This window comes from Gopherus flavomarginatus, chromosome 1 (genome assembly GCF_025201925.1).
Source record: "Gopherus flavomarginatus isolate rGopFla2 chromosome 1, rGopFla2.mat.asm, whole genome shotgun sequence".
NCBI classification, from domain to species: Eukaryota; Metazoa; Chordata; order Testudines; family Testudinidae; genus Gopherus; species Gopherus flavomarginatus.
Window position 1 is genome coordinate 93,884,953 of NC_066617.1, and position 24,149 is coordinate 93,909,101.

Genomic DNA, 24,149 nt, shown 5'->3' on the forward strand with positions numbered 1-24,149 from the left:
AGGCCATGGCTTATGTACTCAAAACCCCAGAATGCTGCATACTGTTTTTGTCGCAAACTCTTCCAGTATAATGTTCCAGCCACATTGGGTTCTACAGGAACAAAGGACTGGAAAAATCTGGATAGAAATCTGGCATGCCACGAGGAGGCAGCAAATCACCAGAGAGCATTCCATAGGTGAAAAGAGCTTGAGATGAGACTAAGGTTAAAGGTCCACCATAGATGATCAGCATCAAGAGAAGACTGCATCAGAGTCTCTTTACTGGCAAAATGTTCTGAAAGGTTCATTGCCATTGTGAGAATGCTTGCAACCCAAAACCTAGCTCTGTGTGGCACTTCAGATCAGCTGTATGTGCCAAACAATGGAAACTTCCTTCAAATTGTGGAGCTGATGGGTGAGTTTGATGCTCTATTCCGGGAGCATCTAAGAAGAATCACCACCCAAGAAACATACACACAGCACTACCTTGGAAAAACAGTTCAAAATGAGATCATACAGTCACTGGCAACAAAAGTAAAACAGAAGATTGTGGCAGATCTGAAGTCAGCAAGATATTACTCTATTTATTCTGGACTGCACACCTGATATCAGTCATACGGAACAAATTACTTTAATGGTGTGTTTTGTAACAACAACAGAACCTAGTGAAAGTGTCCCTGCAATGCTGACTGTCAGAGAGCATTTTCTAGAATTTATTGATATTGACAATACTACAGAAGCTGGTATGACAAATCTGCTTCTTAAAAAGCTGGAAGATACGGGAATTGCGGTAGCTGACATGAGAGGTCAAGGCTATGATAATGGTGCCAACATGAGAGGAAAGACCAGAGGAGTACGGACATGGATCCAAGAGCTTTTTTTTGTCCCATTCAGTTCTCATTCATCAAACTTGGTGGTCAGTAATGCAGCATCAGCTTTTTCATGTAATTCAAAGCATCTGTGTATTTTTCTCTGCATCAAATCATTGATGGCAAATTTTGAAGCAACATCTGGGAACATCCTCTCTGACACTGAAACCACTGAGTGTCACACGATGGGAAAGTCGAGTGGAGGCGATAAAGCCTATCAAAAACCAAATTGAGAAGACAGATGATACCATAGTTGCCATTATGTAGGATAATACTATGACAGGAACTGTTCCTGGGAGAACAGTGGCAGAGGGAAATGGAATTACCAGAAACATACATAACTTCAAATTTCTGTTTGAAATAAATGTTGTAAACAAGAGACTCAAGGTGTTGATCTTCATATATCTGGAGCAATGGAACAACTGGACAAAGCAAAGTCATACCTACAGTCTTACCAGTCAGATGAGGGATTTCAAAATGTTCTGAAGACTGCACAGAAATTGGCAGAGGAACTTCACACTGAAGCTATTTTCCCACCCATTCAAGAATACAAAAGTCACCGAAGAAGACGACATTTTGATTACGAGGCATGGGATAATCCTATAAGCGATCCCAAACAACAATTCAAAGTTGAATTCTTTAACCAGATGTTAGATTGTGCAATATAGTCAGTTGAAGAATGTTTCATGCAGCTCAAGGAACACAGCAGTATATTTCGGATGTTGTATGATATTCCAAAACTCCTCACTATACCAGAAGAGACCTACACCAGCAATGCAGGGCACTAGAGACAGTGTTGACACAGGATGACATGCGTGATATTGATGCGGGTGATTTAGGTGATGAACTGAAAGCCCTTTCAAGATACATTTCAGCAGGATCAACTCCAAAGTCTGTTCTGGAATATATGTCTACAAATATGATGACAACCCTCTTTCCAAATGCTTTTGTTGCTCTGCGCATACTTCCAACACTTCCTGTAACAGTTGCCAGTGTAGAACGCGAGCTTCTCCAATCTGAAGTTAATAAAAACACATCTATGCTCCACAATGACACAGGAGAGGCTGGTCACCCTTGCAACCATGTCAATAGAGCATGAACTGGCCCAGACTGTGGACCTTCAGCAGGAAGCAGTTCAAATCTTTGCAACCAAGAAGGCACCACTTTGATTACTCAAACAGATAAAAATGCCAGTGTTTACTATGCAGACAAAAAAAGTTACATTTGCTGTTCAGGCGTTTGAAAGTTAAGTGTTACTTAACATTTTTGAAAAAGGCATTTTAAGTTGTTAGTTCTCCTTTACTGGGGTAGGTAGCAGAGCAGTACCATGAGAGGTTTAGAACAGGAAGAAGGCAGAATTGAGACCTTTCAAAGTTTTGGCCCAAGCAAGGGGGCATCATTTGAGCTCCCCGCCTCAGGTGCCAAAATGTTGTGGGCTGGCCCTGCAGACAGTCCCTGTCCCAAAGAACTCACCATTTAAATAGACAAAACAGACACCCTGTAGGGGAGAAGGGGTCTAGCACAGAAGCAGAGAGAACAGTGTCATGGCAACAGACAGGCTAGTGCCACCATTTATTTTTGTGGGGTGGAGTTAGTTAAGAGAGGATCAGCTAAATGAAAAGAGGAGAGAAAGGGAGGGGACATTGAAAGGAAGGGGATGGGGGTGGACAGGACAAGGGAGATGCAGGGCAGGTGTGGAGTGAAGAGGCTGGGAAGGAGAGGGAAAGGGTTGGAGCAAACAACCAATCAACACAGGGCAGAGAAAGTCCAGTCAAAAGTGAGGCGAGTTCTCCAAATGTCTAAAGGTCTATGCTTTGGCTGCTTCGGTAGCTGCTCCTTCTACCGGCTGGAGTCTGGTTGGTTCCTCGCTGCAGTTTTCTCACAAGGCCACATAGCAGGAGGGAAGGGAGTCACCACTTGGATCTTAGTGCCCCCATAGAATGTGTGTGCAGGGATTCTCCCTTGCACAGTTTTGTGTGCAGGGGAAGCAGTGCTGGGGGAAGGGATAGCTCTGGCAGGGTCCAATTTTCCCCACTCTCCAAAGTGCAGCAATCCTTGCCTGGGCTGTTTCTGCAGCTGCTCCTACCAGCTGGAGTTAAAAGGAATACAGTCACATTCCATTACCATATAAAGTGGTATAGAATGAAGCCATGATCCCTGAGCCCCCTAGTGCTCCCCACCACTGATCAGAGACCAGATTAAGACCAGCCACCAAATCTCATTCTCAGTCTCCTAAGCCAAAAATGCTCCTAGTGAAAGAAACTATCATTCCCTACAAATGGAAAAGATTGGCCCTAGAAACTGTAGCTGGTAAGAATGGCTGTTATGAAATCTATGCCCAGGTATTTTCTCTACCATCCCTTTAAAAAACAACAAACCCATTCTCATTGTTCAATGGAAGGCAAACATGTAGATGCACCTTAGAACCACCACCACTATGCACACTGCAGCCCTGCAAAGAGTGAGATTAGAAATTTAGATGCAAGGATCCATACAGTACCCAGACCCAAAGATCCTTGGCTCTAAAGCTTGACAGGAACACACATAAATATTCATCCCCATATTCCTGGCTTCATGTTCATAACATTGACAAGAACTGATGTCCAACTGTCACTCAACAGTCTATGGGCGTCAAGAGAGAAAGAAGTGACTGGGGAAAGGAGAAAATTCCTCACCCTCGGAGAAATGATCACATAATTTCATTTTTCAAGGGAAGATAGCCCCGAAAGAACCCCATTTCTGTCCTTTTCACTAGGATTGGAGAACACCCTGGCTCACTGTGGGAGTACAATGTCCACTGTGCTTTAAGTTTTAAAGAGCCTGGAGCATCAGGATCAAGCAGAACATTTCCGCTTGCTTTTGTTGCTCCCAAAATGCAACAATTAGTGGAAGTGCAGGATGAACACTTATTCCCTCAGGAAATGCCAGCACCGTGTATTGAGGGAAGGTATGCGCCTCCTGCTGGTCCATCAAAGATGCAGAACGGGGGGAGAGCCAAAAGAGGGAGGCAGGATGCCAGCTGCTGCTACAGTTTTAGGGAATGGGAGCAGGCCTACTAGCAGCCACTAAAAGAACCAAAGTGGGAAGTGGGCCTCCCTCCCCAGCTGCCCAAAAGATGCCAACCCAGGGAGGGCAAAGCAAGCCGCTGAGCCTCCCCAGGAGAAGACAAGAAAGGATGGGTATTGGCTGAGGCATGCTGGAGAAGCACTATGTGGAGAGGGTCACTGTGTGTGTGGGGTGGGGGGGACACATTAGATATCGATTCAGAAATTAAATGTGGATGCTTGTGTAAAGGATCAGGATCTAAATCCCACATCTCCAAGCTGCTCCCTCACATGCATTTTAAATACCCCTTCTACAAACACCCAGTGGCACAGTTAGTCTGCCAGGATTCCCCAGGCACCCACAAACAACATCCACATATGGGCTACAGAGTGCCAGAAACTCCTCTCCCCTCCTTACAGGGAAGGAGATGAGGGACAAGTGGAGGAACAATTTCCACATGTGGTGAGTTACAGGGGAGCAAACAAAGGGAATTCACATATGTAGTGTGTGTGTAGCAGGGGGAGGCACTGTATTGGTCTATCTGGATAGAGTAGTGTATGAGTGCTTTTGTTCAAAAGTGTTTCAGTGAGGTTCTGGCTGAATCTGCATGTGCATTTCTGTGGCAATGTACATTAGAAGCCCAATAGCTGCTCCTCATTCATATTCCTCTTCCTCCCATTGAAAGTGAGATGTAGTAAATCAAAACCTTGCAGTGTCTTTGGGAAGGCATGATCCCTGCAGGGACTGAGATCTTACCAGTGCTCAGGGGATTTAAATAAACACTATGCCCAGGGCTGCCAGCCAACCACAGCTGAGAGTCTCACTTCTTGCTCCCCCTTCTACTCCTTCATGAAAGTTTTCAGCAGCAGTGGGTTAAGCAACCTGTCTGGCAGTGGAATCTTATTAGCAATTTGGAGCCATGCTGCACAGAAGGCTAGGCTATGCTGTTTTCAGCTGTTTGGCTATCAGTTTGCATAATAAAACAGGTGATTGTTTCCCCCCATTCAGACAGCTGGGATTGGAAAGGATAATGGGGAAAGAGGGTAGCTAATTGGCCACAATTAACTTGAGATTAAAAAAAAAAAAGAAATATATTGTCCATCAACAAATGGTTCCCAGAGAAAAGTGCATCTGCACGTGGTTGTCTATATGTTACAGGCATTGTCTACTCCAGAAATAGCTACACTGGCAAACATCCCTAATGGGGATGCAGCGCAAACCAGTAAGAGAGTTCTGTTGCTGGTACAGCTTAATTATTTTTCCTGAATTGAATAAACTATGCCAGCAAAAAGACCTTTTTTTTTTTTTTTGCTGCTGTAAGTGCATCTACTCTAGAGCTTTTGCCAGCATGGTTATGTCAGTCAGAGGTGGGAAAAAATCACACCCATGACCAACCCCGCTATGCCAATGAAACATTGAAGTGTACACCAGGCCATAGTGTGTCCAATGCTGTGTGATGTATGTGGGGATGGGCTATGGCATCTATGAGAGAGACTGAGGCAAGGCATGTGTGTATGCATGTCACAGAACAAAAGACTGTGTGAGATGCTGTGTGTGCATGGTATGTGATATGTATGTGCATGAACCTGTGCTTGGGTATGTGTGTGCAAGAATGAGAAAGAGAGAAATTTAGTTTTCCACATGTTGCCCGAGACAAATTGTCTTCATTAAGATGTGCTGGAGTGTCCGAAAGTATCCAGCCACACATGCAATGAAGCTGCTGTGTGGCTTTCCCCCAGGGTTGAGCTTCCCCTAGAAATTACAGATGGAAAAGACCTACTTGGTCATCTAGTCCAGCCGCTGGCCTGGGCAGGGTTGTTCCTGACAGTACGTTTTTGAGAGCTTTGTCCAGTCTAGATTTACATGTCCCACAGGAAGGGACTTCCACCACTTATCTTGGGAAACGGCTTCACAGCTTAACCGGGCTCAGTCTTAGGAAATGGTTCCTGATAATCAGCCTATATTTTGCCTTTCTGAATTTCATCTCATTATTCCTGCCTATATCACCGTTTCCCACATGAGGTGAACCGTCGCTTGGCTTATGTTTGGTTGATTCACATGGTGCACAGGTCTCCGCATCATCCCCACCTGGAGCCAATCTGACTGTGACCCCTTCACAAAGGGATCATATTAAAAAACAAACAAATCAAAACCAAAAGATACACCATTGTTTCTGTTGAGATATATACTTATAATCATCCTGGTCACTTTGCTTCTGGACAGTATCCCATTGCCCCTCCTTCATCTTTCTCTATTTTAGATTCACGGCAGAGACTGTGCCTTGATCCACAGGTGCTGACTTTCCAACGTGCCGGGGGTGAGGAGGTGCTGGACCCCCGGCTCTGCCCCAGTACTCACCCCCACTCCACCCCTTCCCCCAAGACCCACCCCCACCCTGCCTCTTCCAGTCCTGTTGGGACCCATCCCCCAAGCACACTACACCCTCGCTCCTCCCCCCTGCCTCCCAGAGCCTCCTGCACACAGCAAAAAAGCTGATCGCAGCAGGTGGGAGGCACAAGGAGGGAAGGGGAGGTGCTGATTGGTGGGGCCCGCTGGCGGGTGGGAGGCACTGGGAGGGGGAGCTGACAAGGGGGCTGCCAGTGAGTGCTCGGCACCCACCATTTTTTACCCATGGGTGTTCCAGCCCCGGAGCACCCACAGAGTTGCACCTATGCCTTGATCTGTAATTGGAAAGTGCCTAATAAAATTTTACTGCTACTGGAATATATATCATCAATATCATCAGAGGCTGCGGCTGTATTTCTTTCCTTCCAAGGGCTTGTTTGCAAAACTTGCACCACCCCAGGGGGACAGTTACATTCGTGTAAAGGTGTCTTACACCCACGCAGTCATCTCCATAGGCACCTAAAGAGCTACATAGGCATGACATCTGTGTGTAGAGCAGGCGTAAGAGACAGCACTGCTCATTCCTTATTTAATAAGAGTTCCCTCATACAGACACTTCTCAAGCTTCAGTCCCAGCTTGTCCCCCTCACTTCCACTCAGACACTAGACTTTTCCATTTCAGACACCTTTTCTTCCCAAGGCTGAACCCAGAGTCCCTTCCAGGTGGCTGCAAACACCCAGTTCCTCCCTTTCTCCCATCCCTACATTTCCTCTCCCCCCCACTGTCTTCCCCCATCAGCCCCTTCCATATACCCCATGACAGGATTCAAACCCAGGACTCTAGTGGTGAAACACCAGTCCCTTGACTTCTCCCAACATTTACAGTGCAAAAATACACTGCCTTGATTCTAAAGTGTGAGGGGAAAATGTCATATCCAACATACAGCATTGGGAGGTCCTGCAAATGCATTCAATTCCCTCAGGTCTTGCTCTTGTGGTTTATCATATTCACAAATACCCTTTGCTGTTCCAAATTCCCTGGCCTTCTTGGGCACAGTACCTTGCTCTGTGCACTGCTTAGATGAATCTCAAGGGGGGTATCAGTGTTAATGCTGCTGACTGTGCTGCTGACGTAACAACACAGGCAAAGAATTAGATTAAACTCCCCCACAAAGGTGTTGGGAGGGGGGCAGGTTCCACTTAGCAAATGTGCAAGATGCAAGACTGTCAGCAGGTGAAATAGTGACACCGCTGGGTCAGGCAAAGAAACGGAGCAAACTGGGAACAATTCAGAGGTGACAAAAAAAAAAAAAAGGGAAGTTCAAAAATAGCAAGTTTAAAAATAGTTGTCCTTGTAAAATGGCTGAGATGAAAACAGTGATCCAATTGGTGGAAGCAGCTTCACTCACATGTAATTATTGCCAAAGAAATGCTCACAGTGGGACTATACAGTCTCTTCAATGACTGGATTGCTATGCACATGTCAGGTCTGAGCAGTCTTTGTACTAAATGGATCACTACCAACCTCAAGGCTGTATATTCTCTTCTCTGACCAGACCGCATCTCAGGGCTATTTATCACCCACATCATCATGCACTCGCCGGGGCTAGGTAGCCCCTTCACTGGCTCAGTCGCTACACACACATCACGGCTCTGCAGCCTCTTCATGACCAGGTCTTTGCACACACACTCACCATATATACATCAGGATTAGATCACTATGTATACAGTCCATGCAGCCTCTTCGTCACAGGGTTATTGTGTTTCATCAGTGCTCACCCATTGGACTATAAAGCCTCACCTCAGTCAGATCTCTAGATGCACCTCAAGCCTCTTCACCAAAAGAAATCCATGCTCCCACTGAGATCACTTAGCCTCTCAATCAAGCAGGATGCGAAGGCCACTTCACACACTAATCCATGATACGATAAGCACAGACTTAGGGCTTGTCCACATTTAAACTGCTACAGTGGCACACCTGCAGCCCTGTAGCACTTCATGTAGACACTACCTACGCCAATGGGAGGGATGCTCTTGTCAGCACAGGCAGTAGTGAGGTCAACAGAAGAATTCTTCCATCAACCTAGTGCTGCCTACACAGGGACTTAGGTCAGCTTAACAACACTGCTCAGGGACGTGGATGTTTTACACTCCTGAGAAACATGGTTATGCTGTCCTAAACTCCCTGTGTAGAAGAGGCCTTAAGTGTGACAATTCAGTGGGTTACCAGATATGAGTTAAAATATCCGTAGCTTTTATTTGTGCACATGCAAGTGTAGAGGGTGTGGATCATTCATTCTATGGACCACCACTCCCAACATGAAATCCTACCATACATTCTCTATTATGCAGTCAATCTCCAATTAAAATAGAATGGAGGAAAAAGCCGTGTAATAAACTTCCAGGCAAACAGTGAGAAGGAAAAGTGCACACACATATGTTAGGGGAAATATAATCAGAAGCACAGGTATTCAATGGGAGGGAGAAGCCTGGGATCCAATAATAGTGAAAAAGATCGAGGTGTGACAGTGGACAGCATGTTAGACAGGAGTTTGAAAAGCAATCTGACTGCAAAGAACAGAGATGGTCAAAAATATTAAGTTTTCTGGCACATCAAGGAGACACATTTTTTGCAAAAAAATTCCATTTCTGACCAGCTCTACTAGAGAAGGCCAATGAAGTTCTGGGATTTATATTCAAAGGTATGTGATGATGGAACAGAGCGCTTGTAGTGGCTAACCTGCCCATGGTGCAAGCTGATCTGCATGTGGGTGTGGAGTACAATAACTCCTTGCTTAACGTTGTAGTTACGTTCCTAAAAATGCAACTTTAAGCAAAATAATGTTAAGCAAATCCAATTTCCATGTAAGTATTAATGTAAATGGGGGCGGGTTAGGTTCCAGGGAATTTTTTTTCACCAGACAGAAAACTATATATTATATAGATATACACACAGTATACGTTTTAAACAAACAATTTAATACAGTTCACAGCTATAATGATTGTGAAGCTTGGTTGAGGTGGTGAAGCTAGAGGGTGAAAGAGGGAGGGATATTTCCTAGGGAATACCTTGCTGCTAAATGATAAACTAGCACTTGGCTGAGCCCTCAGGGGTTAACACATTGTTGTTAATGTAGCCTCTCATCAAGGCAGCACGAACAGGACGGAGGAGAAACAGCATAGCAGACAGAGACAGACACACACCTTGTGTGTGGGCGAGAGAGAGAGATGCACACTGCCCCTTTAAGTAAGCTGACACACTCTTAAATGCATTGTCTTTTTAAGTGAATCAAGAAGTTGAGACAGCAGCTGCTGCCCCAGGCTTTCTCTGTCTCTCTCCAGTGGGGTGCAGGAGCAGGGGAGAGGGGGACACCCTGATATTAGCGCCTACCTGCCCCCAGCAAACAGGAATTTCTGGGAGCAGATCTAAGGCAGAGGGCGGGAGCAGCACATGGCAGTGTGGCGAGGACCAGATGAACTGCCAATTGATAGCCTGCTGGGCAGCTGCAGCATAGAGAACTTAAGGGAACGGGGAGCTGATAGGGGGAGATGATAGGGGGGCTTCCGGTCCACCCCGGTTACAAGCCCCCACCAGCTAGCTGCAATGGGCTGTTCTTCCTGCAAGCAGTGGACAAAGCAGGCAGCTGCCAAAGACATTAGAAGGGAGCATTGCACAACTTTAAACGAGCATGTTCTCTAATTGATCAGCAACATAACAAGGAAACAACGTTAACTGGGATGACTTAAAGTGAGGAGTTACTGTACTGGATACTGAGGTGAATTCCTGGCCCCACTGAATTCAATGGAAAAACTCCCATTGACTTCACAGGAACCTGGATTTTACCCTGAGTAATTGTAAACAGTAGAATTCTCTTCAGAGTAACTTTAAAACTATCATTACTTATACTGCAGTACCATGCAAAGGTCATGGTAAGAATCAGGGCCACCTTTCACTAGGCTTTGTATAAATATGTAGTAAAACAGAGTCCCTGCCCCATACAGCTTGCAATCGACATTATTGAAAAAATAAATGTAGTATCAAGTTGTACCCATTGCTAACCTAAGCAACCTAACGGTCTTTTTTTCATGTAACCCACGTCCTCTCTTTCTCATGTCATGAAGCTTCAGAGTTAAAAGCCCATTAAGATGCATGAAGCAGTTCACAGCTCGTAGACTGTAAACTCTCCTAAGGCAGCAGAGCCATTCTTTTATTTGCCAGCAAAGTGCCACGCACATTTGTGGTACTACATAACTAATCAATAAAAATAATTTTCGCTTCTTCTTCTGCTGGATTATTCGGAAGCAGGAAACAGAACAAATCTTTGTTCCTTTTTATTACAACTCTCAGAAGGCTGGCATTTCCCAGAATGCCAGCCAAATGAACATGTAGGTGGCCAAATATAGCTGCAATCCCCAAAGGGTTAATACCGAGTGAAGATTACGAGAAAAAAAGGATCAGAAAATTGTTAGTGATGCCAGTGATGTGCCAGTGCAGTAAGGGTAGATTATAGATTCACAGATTCCAAGGCCAGATGGGACAACTGTGATCATCTAGTCTGCCATCCTACATAACACAGAGGAAGTTAGGGATAGGGGGAATCCCCTCATTCTGCCATGAGTGCAGCAAAGCTCAAGAAGTTGAATCTCCCTTTGCTTGAAGATATGAATCAAACCCAGAGCCTTACTCAGCACATTTGCTCCTCCTGTGTCTTATCTGCTTAAATTCCTGACAGAACCACATTTGTACTGCCGTTAATTCTGAAAAGCCGCATTACAAGTTTTTACTGCCATTAACCCCTGCAGAGCCATGGAAGAGAAAGGATCCTGTGAGTCAAAGCTAAAGCGCATCATAGCCTAGCCATGTCCCAAACCACTCTTGTCTGAGCAGAGGTTTAAAAAAAGAGAAAAATTAAAGAAGAAAGGGGAGAGGGAGAAGGAGAATGTTTCAAACCCTGCTGATTTTAAACATTCATAGCTTCAAAACTATGGAACCAATTTTCTTTAAGCACAGTGGCTTGTTTTGAGGATCTCACTGAAACTTGAAAATCAAGCCCAGCCTGAAGACTGTACAATTTGTGCTGTAACTCACTGCATGTATAAGGGTGAATAAGAAATTCCAGTTTGATCATTATTATACATCTTAGTAACTGATCATTTATAACGATGTGCAGAGAGATAATCAGATGGCATAAAAGTCCGGGAAATTCAGAGTTAAAAGTGAACTTCGACACTCAGTCTCGTGTTGTACAGTTCATAGACATAAACTATATTATGCAGTGATAGAAAGCTCTGCAGATGTGCATCTAATGTTAACTAAAAAGGTTACTTCTACACAGAAAACAGCACACAATTTATGTACGGTCAATAGTCTCGCTGGAGAAGCAGTGGAGAAAGGAGTGCAATCTTATTCCATTGCAGAATTCTGTTTTCCAAATAGGATGTGACATAAGCCAGGATTCTATGAGCATGTGAGATAAACCCTGCTTTACACGCAACAATACAGAGTTAAAGTTGCTGTGTGATCTTTAACTATGAATTGCCTGACTTTTGTCCAGCTAACTCAGAACCTCAGCTAAGGTCACTTGAACAACACAATTGTGTTGCCACAGAAACAGTGGCACAACTTCCACCTTTTCAAGTTGCCACATACAAACCTCTTCTTGTCACATAAATCCACACAAATATCACAAAAAATATTGTATTAGTGTTAAGAGCCCTCCTATAAGCTGCACTATTACCTCCAAGCCACGTGGCCAGAACTTTTCCCCTCCTGCAGGTCTTTTAATGCGCAAAGCAGATGAGCCCTACTCCTGCACTCCTTAGGAGATCTGTAAATATAGAAGGTTCCCACCTAGCATTCTTCCTAATCTCCTCCTGAGCAGAGATCTGCTATATATGACCACACAGCCCAGCAAAACACTTGGGCATGTCTTAACTTTAATCATGTGAGTAGCAGTCCATTGACTTTAATGTGGCTAGTCACATGCTCAAATTTAAGCACGTGCTTAAGTGCTTTGCATATCTGGGACCCTGGTTGTATAACTTCGGTTTAATGTGCTGCACAGCCCATGGGGCCTTCGCCTTAACATTTCATTAACCTCTTACAAAATTGTAAATACATGTGAAACCTAGACAATCTACATTAATTTACAAGGAGCTAGATGGCCACTTCTCTGCACTTTATGTCAATTATGAGATGATCATTTTCATGTTTTGCTTTACTAGGTTCTTAGGCATTTTCAACCAATGCACAGACACGATTTATTTTCTTAAATTTATTTTTAATTAATTTTTCTCATCTCCACAGGCATTATTTATATGCACTGCTGGCCGCTTGCATTTGCTTTTATTCTGTTACTACTGTATATGAATGGGAATATGTGTGTAGCTAGTAGATTATTTCAACATTATTTCATTTATGTTCTGATTTCTTCATGTATTGCCTTCAGAAAACTGAAATACAGCAGCCACTTGTTTCTCCAAGCCTGTCTGAAACACTTATTATCAGAAATCGGGTTACATCCCCTGATTAAAGCCAGGAAAAACCCAGGCCCAGGAGCTGGATGCAGAAGTCTGAAGCAGGGACATTTGGCAAGAAGGCAAACAGCTACAAGAGGGGTAGACCCTATCGAGACGCTACAACTGGAATGCATGGACCCCTGTGAGGTGATTTACCTCTGTCATAGCATTCTTTCTCAAATCTGAACCTTACAGTCCAGGAATGAGATACTAGCATGAATTTCCCTAAGCTTAATTACCAGCTTAGATCTGATAGGCTGCCACCACCCAAAAATATAGTGTTTTGGGACACTCTGACCTCCCCAACCTTCCCTGGGGACCCCAAGAACCCAGATCCCTTGGGTTCTTAAAACAAGGAGAAATAAACCATTCCCCCCCCCATTTTTCCCCCTCTCAGAATTTCCCTCCCTGGGCTATCCTGAGAGATACTGATCTAACCTCTAAATCACCATACAGAGAAGCATCTCCCTTCCCTTCCACAAAGAGGCAAACAGATTCAAGGAAAACAGAGAGAGATTTTATCTCTCCCCCTCCCGTCTCCCCACCCGTCCTGGTGAGTTATCCCAATCCCCTGGGATAAAACAAGGGAAACAGAGAAAAACAATCAATCAGGTTCTCTAAAAAGAAATCTTTTAATAAACAAAAGGAAAAAGTAAAGAATTATCTCTGTAACTTCAAGATGTAAATATTACAGGGTCTTATAGCTTACAGATACCAGAAAGAGACTTTCCCACCAGTACTAATACAAATCAAAATATTCCCAGCAACTACACATATAAAAGTTAACTAGCCAGATCCACAAATGCAAATAGTGTAAAATAATTAAAAAGCCTAAACCGCCTGTTTTACTTACTATATGAAAAGAAACTTAGAGAGCCTGTAGTAATGTCTGGTCTCTCTCAGACCCTCCGAGAGAATAACAAAGAACTCACACCCAAACTTCCCTCCACCCAAATTTAAAAGTATCTTGTCTTCTGATTGGTCTTCTGGTTAGGTGTCCAGTTTCCTGCTTGTAACTCTTTACAGGTACAAGAGACATTAACCCTTAACACTCTGTTTATGACAACCTCCCTGGAAGAGGAGACCCCCTCCAGAGCTGTTAGATTTCTATTGATCTCACTAAGGTAGAAGCTTAGACTTTGAGCACTTACTGATAGTTCAAGCAGGCCACAGTTGCTGAGTTGTCTGTCTTTCTGGCCTGAATGAATACGAATCAGAGGGCAAGATTTGCTTCTGCTGTTCTGACCCCTTTGTGCTGCTCATGTCACAAAGGAGCCAGAATCTGACCACAGCTGCCAAGCTGAACATCCACAGACAGAGGGGACTTTTCAGCCGGCATAAAGCCCTCAGAGTTGGCTCCGACACCAACTGCCCCAACAGTCAGAGGATGGAGGCGCATGGCAGGTGGGCATGCTGGATTGTGAGGACAAATGGAGAGAGGTGTAAGATGTGCTCCACAATGCCAATTCACAGCTGGCACATGATCCCATAGGGACCAAATGCTGCCTATCACCATGATAGCAGTGGCCCCTAGGCTTCTTTCATTTACACTGCAGACAGAGCCACTTGAGAAGATGGGAGCTGTAGCCCCATTCCAACTCTCCTTTATAGTGTCAAGCAGATCTTAGCTCAGGAGGGAATTTAGCTCAGTGCACCTGCCAGGTGTCCTGGTGTCACAGGCTGAGCTGGCCTTTTAAGAAGGTTGATAACTCAGCTGCACGTGGGCTAATTTTGGCTTGCCTCCCTGGTGACCAAGAGCCAGGACTGCTATGGAGCACAAAAAGAGGAGTCCTGGGAGAGGAAAGAGGCTGGTTGCTGAAAGCTGCCTGTTCCTACTCCTGCAAGCAGGGCTGTAACAGGGAGGGATGTTGTTGCTGCTGAAGACCCCCAAGGAGGGCGTGATGTGGCTGAGGGAGTGCTGTGGCAGGGAGAGGAGACAATACCCTGGAAGGGATGGACTTTAGGGTTTGGCCAGAGGGCCCAGACACCTTAGCAATCTGACTATGTCAAAAGTTGAGAGAACATAGTTCATGTGCAACCTGCAGCTGGATGGCCAGTCAAGTGTAATCCCCCAGGAACAGCCAGGAAGGAGGGTGCGGCAGGGAAAAGTTTGTTAATAAATTGTGCCCAGAGCCAAGGACCTGATCATAACTTGGGAAAACATCCACTGAATTTTCTATGTCATAGTGAGAGTCTACTGTCTCACAGCTGGCCTCAGCCTCTCAGTGAGCCCTGAAGAGTAAGCATTTCAGATGGCTTGCACTGTGTTTTGTGCTATGATGTTCCTCTAGTGGGACTTCACATCACCAGGACAACAGCCTGGGTTCCACTAGCTGAATGAATCAGAAGGGCAGAGAATTTCCTCTCTCAGGTTCTAAGCTAACTTGGACTCTTACTCAGGTGTTGCCCCTAATCCCTTTCTCATCTACACACAAAACCATCTCACCTGAGTTTAGTGGTGCTTTCAACCTAAGCTAGCTGGTGCATCTGGGGCTGTAGGCTAAAATCAGAGTGGAGGCTTTCACTCAGGTAGAAATCCACCCATCTTGCAGTGAGGACATAGGCTAAATCACTTGAGTAATGACAGTTCTCCACTCCCTTCCCACAATTCCCCTCTAAGGGACAGAGAAGTTCTCCTGCAATTGACACAATTGACTGGGAAAAAATACTAAAATGTCTCAGCACAAAGAACCATGGGATATACCCTAAGACACACTAGGGCAAGTTCAGAAATAGATAAGATTCAGTAATGTGAGTAAGTCTTTACTGTGGGGATGTGCATATCTGGGTTAGGCTGACCCGGGTGGTCAGACCAAAGTAACAATCACCTAGTTAATGGCAGTGTAGACAGCTCCCAGCAGAGCAGTGTAGTTCAGTGAGTCACCCACAGCCTCCTCTGAGTAGAGTGAGTAAATGGAAAGGTTAACTGGTGATTAGAGATTTCTTGGGACCTGTTTAAAAGATCATCCACACATTTGCTTAGGAGATTCTTGGAGCCAACATTTCCTTCAATGGATAGAGGATTTCCCTCCCCAAAATTGGCTACAGCTGAATCTACTTTAGAGCCCACAACACAGCACATGATTTTATCAGTAGGAAGCCTTATCATCTAGAGGAATTAACAGATGAAGTATAGTGAGTAGCCCATGTATTAATTTTTGGACAGCTGTCTGGAAAAGAGTAGAACTGTCAAGCTTGTTCTCCTCAGAGATAGCAGGGAACACATCAGCATCAGGCAAAGGAGAAAGGGGGTGAACTTTACAAGTTTTGTAAGAGCTCTGCATAGCACCAGTAGGGCCTCTGAAGAAAAATGTTAGGAGAGATCCTGAAGAAGACAGTCTCTACAAAACTGGGTCATTTAAATCCATATTATTAGGGGCTACTGGAGAGAGAGGTCTGGGGAAGCCAAACTTGAGAGTCTTGCACAGGGGTGGGCAAACTTTTTGGCCCAAGAGCCACATCTGGGAATAGAAATTGTATGTCAGGCCATGAACGCTCATAAAATTGGGGTTGGGGTGTGGGAGCAGGTGAGGGCTCTGGTTGGGGTGCAGGCTCCAGGGTGGGGCTAGAAATGAGGAGTTCAGCATGTGTGAGGGGGCTCCAGGTTGGGGCAGGGGAATAGGGTGCAGGGGTGTGTGTGAGGGCTCCAGCTGAGGGTGCAGGCTCTGGGGTGGGACTGGGGATGAGGCGTTTGGGGTGTAGGAGGGTACTCTGGACTGGGACCAAGGGGTTCGGAGGGTGGAAGGGGGATCAGGGCTTGGACAGGGGGTTGGGGCACGGGGAGAGGTTCAGGGATGCTTACCTCAAGCAGCTCCCGGAAGCAACAGCATGTCCCTTCTCCAGCTGCTATGCGGAGGCATGGCAAGGCAGCTCTGAAAACTGCCCCGTCTGCAGGCATCGTCCATTCAGCTCCCATTGGAGTGCTGGAGGGGGCCATTGGAGTGGAGCATATAGGAGGCAGAGGGGGGCCATGCCATGGCTTCGGGGAGCCATGGGGAGCGGCTTCCGACCTTGCTCCCCAGCTGGAGCGGGGCAAGCCCCGCTCCTCAGCAGGAGCTTGAGGGCTGGCTTAAAATGGCTGGCAATCCAGCCCACGGGTCATAGCTTGCCCTCGTCTAGCACCTTTTCTAGAGCAGATCCTTACATCCAAGGAGACACTATCAGTGGAAATGTCCTCAACAGTAGTTGCCTTGAACTTGATTGATGATAGAAAGCCACAGGTGGGGATGGTCTTTTTTTTCCTTCTTACTATGTGTGACATGTTGGACTCCTCCACCGTTAAAGTGGTGGGATCCTCAACCTACTATCTTCATGCTATTAAAGGCTTTTGCAAGCAGATCAAAGAAGTCTCAGAGAGGAAGACCAAAATCTCTTACAGTGACCAGGCCCTCAGCATTAATTTGGGCTATTTTGTCCACTGATCCATGTCTTGCTAGAGGCACCTGTCTCTCTCCAGAAAATGTGACAGGTTGGGAGGTTTTTGCTGCCCAATGACTGCCAAGGGCAAGATTTCAGTGGTTTGGCATGTTGGGGAAAGAGACTTCCAGAAAGCCTAGGTGCCCTGGATTCCTTGCAAGGATGTACATTTGTTCTTTTCTTGGCTTTCTGTGATTTGTCAGCTATTGTCTCCTCACAGTATCCCTTCTGCTTAACCAACTGGGACAATGCAGCATTCAAGTCCCATTTAAACCCTGTATTGAGAATGTAAGTGGGGCATAGGTGATATATGAACTTTGGGGGGGGTTCTGCACAGGGGTGAATTTCAATCAGAGAGACTAGAGCATTTAATAACTGCTCAAGGACATATGGATTGCTGCTTGAAAATTCTGTCATTGGTTGCTTGTGCCTCTTCAGGTGTGAAATGAGTGAAAATCCATTAAGATATAGTCCTAGCTTATTTACACAGAGGGCTTTTGGCTGAAGTAGAGCTTTCCTGGCCTCCCCCTCACTGGGCATTGGTGGGGTACATTGCAGAGTAAAGCTTGGGCCTCAGATGCTATGAAACCCCCTGAACTGTTGCTAGGCCAGTTTCACCTCGTTCCAGATTTTGTTGTAAAACTTTGCAATTCTAAGCCTGCTGCACCATTGGCACTGAAAGCCATGTTTGTGTGATGCCCTGATTAGCTGAATATGTTTTATCTTCTCTGTTCTGATAAACTTGGGTTGTTGTGTAAAAAACATCCAAAACAATTATAAATGTATAAACAAAGTGCGGGGAAGAGGACCCAGACCCACTTCATTCCAGCAACCCTACAATAACATCCTCAACAATATGGCCAAGGTCCAGTGCCCTCCAGGAATCTGAAACTGTGTAATTTGCTTCAGAATCCCAACTTCATATTTTATGCACACCTCCTCATGGGTGTGACGAATACCTTAAAAATATGCACAGAGTGTGAACAGATGAGTAGTTGTCTTCCTGAGTCTGCATGTATCCTGAAACAAGACTTGGAGGTGCACTCAGTTCAATGGGTTGTTAATGGTGAAACCTACTAACAATAAATTAATGGCAATATTTAACTGTTTTAGTGATGATCCATTTAGTAGAAACTTCCAGCTAACACATTTATCCCGCAATCCAGTACAATGCCCAGGCTTTCTCTGGTGCCAAAAGCCCCAATTATCCCTTACCCAGTTGTCAAAGCTTCCACCTTTCTGCCTGACTGCTTCTACCCTGCAGTAACATGTTGTCAGTACAAAAAACTGTGGCACACTGAAATGTGAGAATGTGGAGACAGCATGAAACAAAGTGAAGATATTATCAGAACAAATACCACGAGGGCTACCGTACAGATTGGGGTTATTCATTGATAAGAACATAAGAACGGCCGTACCAGGTCAGACCAAAGATCCATCTAGCTCAGTATCCTGTCTACCGACAACGGCCAATGCCAGGTGCCCCAGAGGGAGTGAACCTAACAGGCAATGATCAAGTGATCTCTCTCCTGCCATCCATCTCCATCCTCTGACAAACAGAGGCTAGGGACACCATTCCTTACCCATCCTGGTTAATAGCCATTAATGGACTTAACCACCATGAATTTATCCAGTTCTCTTTTAAACACTGTTATAGTTCTAGCCTTCACAACCTCCTCAGGTAAGGAGTTCCACAAGTTGACTGTGTGCTGCATGAAGAAGAACTTCCTTGTATTTGTTTTAAACCTGCTGCCTATTAATTTCATTTGGTGACCCCTAGTTCTTGTATTATGGGAATAAGTAAATAACTTTTCCCTATCCACAGCACTCAAGATTTTATATACCTCTATCATATCCCCCCTTAGTCTCCTCTTTTCCAAGCTGAAGAGTCCTAACCTCTTTAATCTTTCCTCATATGGGACCCATTCCAAACCCCCAATCATTTTAGTTGCCCTTCTCTGAACCCTTTCTAGTGCCAGTATATCTTTTTCGAGATGAGAAGACCACATCTGTACGCAGTATTCAAGATGTGGATGTACCATCAATTTATATAAGAGCAATAATATATTCTCAGGGCTTGTCTACATCACAAAGTTGCAGCGCTGGTGAGGAGGTTACAGCGCTGCAACTTAGGAGGTGTACACATCTGCAGGGCACCACCAGCGCTGCAACTCCCTGTTTGCAGCGCTGGCCGTACTCCCGTTTTGTCTCGGGTGTAGAGGATCCAGCGCTGGTGATCCAGCGCTGGTAATCAAGTGTAGACACTTACCAGCGCTTTTCTTGACCTCCGTGGAATAAGCAGGTATCCCAGCATACCTGAGGAAGCCTCTGGTAATCAAGCTGGTCTCCTTCCCCGGCTTGCTCTCGCGTTCCCCGAACCCCGAGCAAGCAGGTCTCCTTCCCTGCGGTTTGCTGGGTGGTTCGGGGAACGCGAGAGCAAACCGCGGCGAAGCAGGTCTCCTTCCCCGGTTTGCTCTCGCGTTCCCCGAACCCGAGCAAGCAGGTCTCCTTCCCTGCGGTTTGCAGGGGGGTTCGGGGAACGCGAGAGCAAACCGCGGCGAAGCTGGTCTCCTTTCCCGGTTTGCTCTCTCGTTCCCCGAACCCCCGAGCAAGCAGGTCTCCTTCCCTGCGGTTTGCAGGGTGGTTCGGGGAACGCGAGAGCAAACCGCGGCGAAGCTGGTCTCCTTTCCCGGTTTGCTCTCGCGTTCCCCGAACCCCCCTTGAAGCCGCCCAACAGCGCTGCAGTGTGGCCACATCTAACACCACTTGCAGCGCTGGTTGCTGTAAGTGTGGCCACTCTGCAGCGCTGGCCCTATACAGCTGTACTAATACAGCTGTAACAACCAGCGCTGCAAAATTGTAGATGTAGACATACCCTCAGTCTTATTCTCTATCCCCTTTTTAATGATTCCTAACATACTGTTTGCTTTTTTGACCCTCTCTGCACACTGCATGGACATCTTCAGAGAACTATCCACGATGACTCCAAGATCTTTTTCCTGACTCGTTGTAGCTAAATTAGCCCCCATCATATTGTATGTATAGTTGGGGTTATTTTTTCCAATGTGCATTACTTTACATTTATCCACATTAAATTTCATTTGCCATTTTGTTGCCCAATCACTTAGTTTTGAGAGATCTTTAAGAAGTTCATCACAGTCTACTTTGGTCTTAACTATCTTGAGCAGTTTAGTATCATCTGCAAACTTTGCCACCTCACTGTTTACCCCTTTCTCCAGATCATTTATGAATAAGCTGAATAGGATTGGTCCGAGGACTGACCCTTGGGGAATACCACTAGTTACCCCTTTCCATTCTGAGAATTTACCATTTATTCCTACCCTTTGTTCCCTGGCTTTTAACCAGTACTCAATTCATGAAAGGACCTTCCCTTTTATCCCATGACAGCTTGATGTATTTCATTCCATTAAAAATACTATTTTACAAAAACGTACATGAATCTGTCACAGAACTTCCAGGCTACTGCACAGAAGTATTGTCTACACTAGGGGACCTGGCCCCAGAACTGAGTCTATCTTGTCATGGAATAGATGGGGCCTTGAGTATAACAAGCCAGGTTTGCAATAACAAGCCAGTGTGTACAGTCAAGTTCTCACTAGCCACCACATGATAACAAAAGGGTTTGCAGCCTCATGCTGAGAGGCCACCCTACAGCAATAAAGCAGTTTGAGCAGTGCTTGGTTGAATAACAAGCTCCAAGCTAAGAAACGAGAACCTACAGCCGCATACTCATGAGTACCCATATAATGAAAATAAACCAGCGTGCACAGCCTACTGCTCATAAGCAACTCTACCCTAACAAACCAGTTAGCGCTGTCCTGCACACATGAGCAATCCTGTCAGAGCAAACCGTGTACCGCCCAGCATAAGTGATTACTCTGAGATAACAAAAACCAGTATGTGTAAACAAGGGACAGAAAACTGTTCAGAAAAGAAAAGCATTTCTGTTTTGAGTTTCTAAGTATCTATTCAAAACAGTGAGCATTAAAATACAGGACCAGACCCTCCACTGGTATAAATCAGTGCATGGACTAACATCAATAGATCGATACTAATTTATACTAGCAGAGGATCTGGCCCACAGATTTTATAACATGATATCCAATACTATTACCCCATTGGTTCTTTGAACATGTGAAGTGCAACTATTTTTCAGTGATCACTCTTAGCACTATTTAACCCAGACACTGCATCAATGCACTGGTTGCCAATGAGAATGGGTTAGAGACGGAGTAGCCTCTGCTATGGTGAAAGATGCTTTCAAATTTGGAGTGGATCAGTTACCTTTTTGTCGCTCAGTCCAGACACTTGGTCCACGTACTCCTCTTGGATCATGAAGGCAGCCAGGTTGGCAGTATAACTGGCCAGGAAGATGACAGCAAAGAAGGCCCACACAGACACCATGATCTTGCTAGTGGTACCTTTGGGATTCTGCACTGGCACGGAGTTGTTAAACACCAGACCCCACAGCAACCAGATAGCTTTGCCAATGGTGAAAGAGGGTCCACCTGGCTCTGGAGAGACCAAGGAACAAAACACAGGCAGTGAAAACCTCAAGATAAGCAATCTACAGTTCTACTTACTCATGCAACATGATCACTGGATTAATATTGCCATCTGCTCCCACAGCTGTAATGCACTCACATCTGTTTTTGCAGTGGCACTAAAGCACAGCGTCACTCTGAAAATTTACTTTGTAATAAATGGCAGCATGGACTTCCATGTTTATCATATCTCCAGGATTTTGTTGATAAATTAGTACAGTTTACAAGGAAAAAAGATGCTTTTTTCTAACTCCTAACTGCCTCTCGAAATCTGAAAGTCAAACTGTTCCTTTCTGCTTTGGCCATCATCACTAGTAATAAAGATTCTGCCAGATGAATTCTGCCCTCTCTTACAGCTGCTCAACATCATTGCGCTCCAATTACTTCCTTGGGGATGCACGTGCAAACTAGCACCCTTAGTGGGCTGGCCCAGGCATAAGTAAGTGCCCAATCTGAAGGCCACAGGGTTGCACCAGTAGCCCTACAAATGGATCTCCTTTTGCCATTCTGTTGATGATGCATGAGCCAGAAAAGAGCCCATCTCTATCTCCCTGAGCTGCACTGGCTCTGAGCAGCAGACAGTTGTAGAAAAACAGTCAGATCTTACTTCTTCAGAAAGTCAGCAGCTCTGACTCTGAGTCTGACAGGCAAGGAACAGATCTCCCATGCAAGAAGGGGCTATTTTTACATAGTTACTTTTCAGAGCAGAATCTCACTCTAACCATAACACACACATCTGGGAATCACTCAGCTTATCATTTTGAAAACTCAGAATATGAAAAATGTAAGGTTCTTATGGCAACCTTATCTTTTCCACACTGCATATACCAGACACAGTGCTAGAGATCTTTGAGAGACAGAATGGAGTTTGCCTCCACAAGGCTGGGAGAGACATTATAATTGGAATTATTCCAAGGGTTCTTCTCAGGAAGCAACTGTCCAAGGGGGAGCTCCACTACACGTGACCCTCTGGTGTCAGCTTAGCTCAGCTAACTCGTATAGTAACAATATCTAGCTCCTATATAACACTTTACAAGGAGAGCCATATCATTATCCCCATTTTACAGATAGCTAAACTGAGGCACAAAGAGACGAACTGACTTGCCCAAGGTCACCTAGCAGACTCCAGTGGCCAAGTCAGGAATAGCACCCAGGTCTCCTGAGTCTCAGTCCAGTGCATTATCCACCAAGCCCCCCAGCGTGGTATTGAAAAGGTAGGGCCATACTCCCACCTACTGCATCGGTGGAGCGTCTAGTGCCAGCAGTGGTGCTACACTTAGATATAGTCTTTGTGCTGCTTATGGTGACTAGGGCTGACCTCTGCAGAGGAGCACAAGGGAAGGAAGATTTCTTGCACCTTCTCTTCCACCCATGTCAGGCCAGCTACATCCTAGCCCTTCAAGAAAACTAATCGTTTTATTCAAAATATAACTTTAAATGCAAGTGGCCCAATTATACCCTTGGACGTGCACACACAACTCCAGCTGACTCCAATGGGGATGTATCAGCTGGCAAAATTGGATCCTCCATATGAAATGGGACAAGTTAGCTATTGTGAGAAACATACATTTTTGCACTTCCTGGCTTTCTGAGTGCTTATAATTGTAATGTTAATATGACATTAGCATGGTTTTGTGCATTGCGTTAATTTATTTTTAAGAGAAAAGAGGAGAGAGAGGCTAAGAATGGGATTTTCAAAATGCCCTCATAACTTAGGGGCGCAAGTCCCACTGATTATCAGTGCCTATGTCACTATGGGTCTGTTTACATTGTAATTAAACACCTGCGGCTGACTTGTGCCAGCTGACTCCGGCTAAGGGGCTGTTTAATTGCCGTGAAGACTTTTGGGCTTGGGCTGCAGCCCAAGCTCTGGGACCCTCCCACCTTGCAGCCCAAGTCTGAACATCTACACTGCAATTAAACAGTCCCTTAGCCTGAGCCCCACAAGCCTGAATCAGCTGGCAAAAGCAAGCTGCCTGTTTTTAATTGCAGTGTAGACATACCCGTAAGTACTTTTGAAAATTCCACCCTAAAACACTAATCTCTCAACTGATTTCACAGCTGCATTGTCAACCCCAGAACCACACAGTGATGGGAGTAGGGTGACCAGATGAGAGGAAGAAAATATCGGGACACATGGGGTGTGGGGTGGAGGGCAGTCCGCAAGCAGAGCAAAAAAAAAAAAGCTGAGTGCTGCCCGCGGAGCGAAATATTGGGACAAATACCTAAATATCAGGACAGTCTCGATTTTATCAGGATGTCTGGTCATCCTAGATGGGAGTATCAAAGTAACCTTAACTAGAACATCAGCGGCCAAGCAAACACTATAACATCCACATCTGCACTATTACACACACCTGTACTAACAAAAACATCTGTCCAAACATGTAATATTTATAACTATTCAGAC

The 24,149-nt window shown here is 45.3% G+C and overlaps 1 protein-coding gene across 4 annotated transcripts in view; it reads right to left on the reverse strand.

The window, feature by feature from the left end:
* Nucleotides 1-24,149, reverse strand: part of GRIN2B (glutamate ionotropic receptor NMDA type subunit 2B) — a 333,110-nt gene that overhangs the window by 32,493 nt on the left and 276,468 nt on the right. For all 4 annotated transcript variants that reach the window (XM_050953765.1, XM_050953735.1, XM_050953745.1 and 1 more), the window contains exon 10: nt 21,480-21,709. In XM_050953765.1, the coding sequence (XP_050809722.1) occupies nt 21,480-21,709 (230 nt within the window). The remainder of the gene's footprint in view (nt 1-21,479; nt 21,710-24,149) is intronic.